General features: G+C 44.9%; 1 protein-coding gene across 1 annotated transcript; it reads left to right on the top strand.

Annotated features, from left to right (window-relative positions):
* Positions 1 to 43: 43 nt before the first annotated feature.
* Positions 44 to 1,640, top strand: LOC112080209 (E3 ubiquitin-protein ligase TRIM21-like). The gene has a single exon (XM_024145960.2). The coding sequence runs from the start codon at positions 129 to 131 to the stop codon at positions 1,446 to 1,448; it is 1,320 nt and encodes a 439-aa protein (XP_024001728.2). The 5' UTR covers positions 44 to 128; the 3' UTR covers positions 1,449 to 1,640.
* The last annotated feature ends 215 nt before the right edge of the window (positions 1,641 to 1,855 follow it).

The raw sequence follows: 1,855 nt of genomic DNA, 5'->3' as shown, positions 1-1,855 counted from the left end.
GACGACCTAAGCTTCGTGTCAACACAACTTTCAGAAAGGTTGTAGAGACATTTAAAAACAGGAGAGATAAAGATAGAGATGGGCCCCCTCCCAAACCTGGAAAAGTGGCCTGTGACGTCTGCACTGGTATGAAGCGCAAGGCCCTGAAGTCCTGCCTGGTGTGTCAGACCTCTTACTGTGAGACTCACCTGGAGCCTCATCAGATAGCCCCACCCTTAAAGAGACACAAACTGATCGACCCTGTGGAGAACCTGGAAGACAGGATGTGTAAGATGCATGACAGACTCCTGGAGTTGTTCTGTAGGACTGACCAGACATGTGTGTGTCAGTTCTGCACTGAGGGAGAACACAAGACTCATGACACTGTCCCTATAGAGGAGGAGTGTGGAGAGAGGAAGGCTCAGCTGGGGAAAACTGAGGCAAAAGTGCAGCTGATTATCCAGGAGCGACTGAAGAAGGTTAAAAAGATCCGACTCTCAGTAAATCGCAGCAAGAGAGATGCAAATAGAGAGATAGCAAACAGTGTACAAGTCTTTACTGCTCTGGTGCGCTCCATTGAGAAAAGCCAAGCTGAGCTCATTGAGGTGATTGAGGAGAAGCAGAAAGCAGAAGAGCGGCAGGCTGAAGGGTTCATTAAAGAACTGGAGCAGGAAATCACTGAGCTAAAGAAGAGAAGCACTGATCTGAAGCGGCTCTCACACGCTGAGGACCACTTCCAACTTCTCCAGAGCTTCCTAACCCTAGAGTACAAACCTCCACCAACCAAGGACTGGTCTGAGATCAGTGTTTACAGTGATCTGTGTGTGGGGACTGTTAGGAGAGCTGTGTCTCACCTGGAGGAGATACTGAATAAAGAGATGGAGAAGCTGCCTGAAGTCAAACTGAAGATGATTCAGCAGTATGCAGTGGATGTGACTCTAGACCCTGATACAGCAAATCTCTATCTCATCTTGTCTGAAGATGGGAAACAAGTGAGAACTGGAGACATACCACAGAATCTTCCTGACAATTCAAAAAGGTTTGACGGTCATCGATTTGTCCTTGGAAAGGATGGCTTCTCCTCAGGAAGATTTTACTATGAGGTGATTGTTAAGGGGAAGGCTAGATGGACTTTAGGAGTGGCCAGAGAGTCCATAGACAGGAAGAGGTGTATCATACAGAAACCTGAGGATGGACTCTGGACTGTGACCCGAAGGGAGGAGAATGTTATCTGGACCTTCCCCCCTGTCATCCTCTCCCTGAGAAAGAAGCCCCAGAAGGTTGGGGTCTTTGTGGACTATGAGGAGGGTCTGGTCTCCTTTTACAATGTTAAGGCCAGGTCTCATATCTACTCTTTCACTGACTGCACCTTTACAGAGAAACTCTTTCCATTCTTCGGCCCCTCTGATAATGATGATGGTCAAAACTCAGCCCCTCTCATCATCTCTCCTGTCAATCATACATGCTGATTAAACAATGCAGAGGGAACAGTTAATTAACTAATTACATTCACATATCATTAAATATATTTAGTCAGCTGACATGACATGTGATTAGAATTTCCATGGATGTCCTCTGAAATCTCATAACGAATTTAAAATCGAAACTTCTTTACTCTTTAAGAACAGATTGAATATTACTGGGGGAGGGGTGCCACAAAATAGGGGAGGGTTGTCAAACCTTTTTTTATTGCTTTGAGTAGGGCACAGGGGAGGGTAGTGCATTTTGTCCCTGGTTTACATTTGCCATTTTTCTCATATTTTCTCTAAATACACAATGTCTTGATTTATATATCTTGATTTATACATTTACATTTAAGTCATTTAGCAGACGCTCTTATCCAGAGCGACTTACAAATTGGTGCATTCACCTTATG

This window comes from Salvelinus sp. IW2-2015, unplaced genomic scaffold, assembly GCF_002910315.2.
Source record: "Salvelinus sp. IW2-2015 unplaced genomic scaffold, ASM291031v2 Un_scaffold12998, whole genome shotgun sequence".
Taxonomy (NCBI): domain Eukaryota; kingdom Metazoa; phylum Chordata; class Actinopteri; order Salmoniformes; family Salmonidae; genus Salvelinus; species Salvelinus sp. IW2-2015.
This window is presented reverse-complemented; position numbering and strand designations above follow the sequence as displayed.

What these genes read in the sequence shown, in the direction of transcription:
- LOC112080209 (XM_024145960.2), top strand. Translation starts at nt 129, where the DNA reads ATGAAGCGCAAGGCCCTGAAGTCCTGCCTGGTGTGTCAGACCTCTTAC.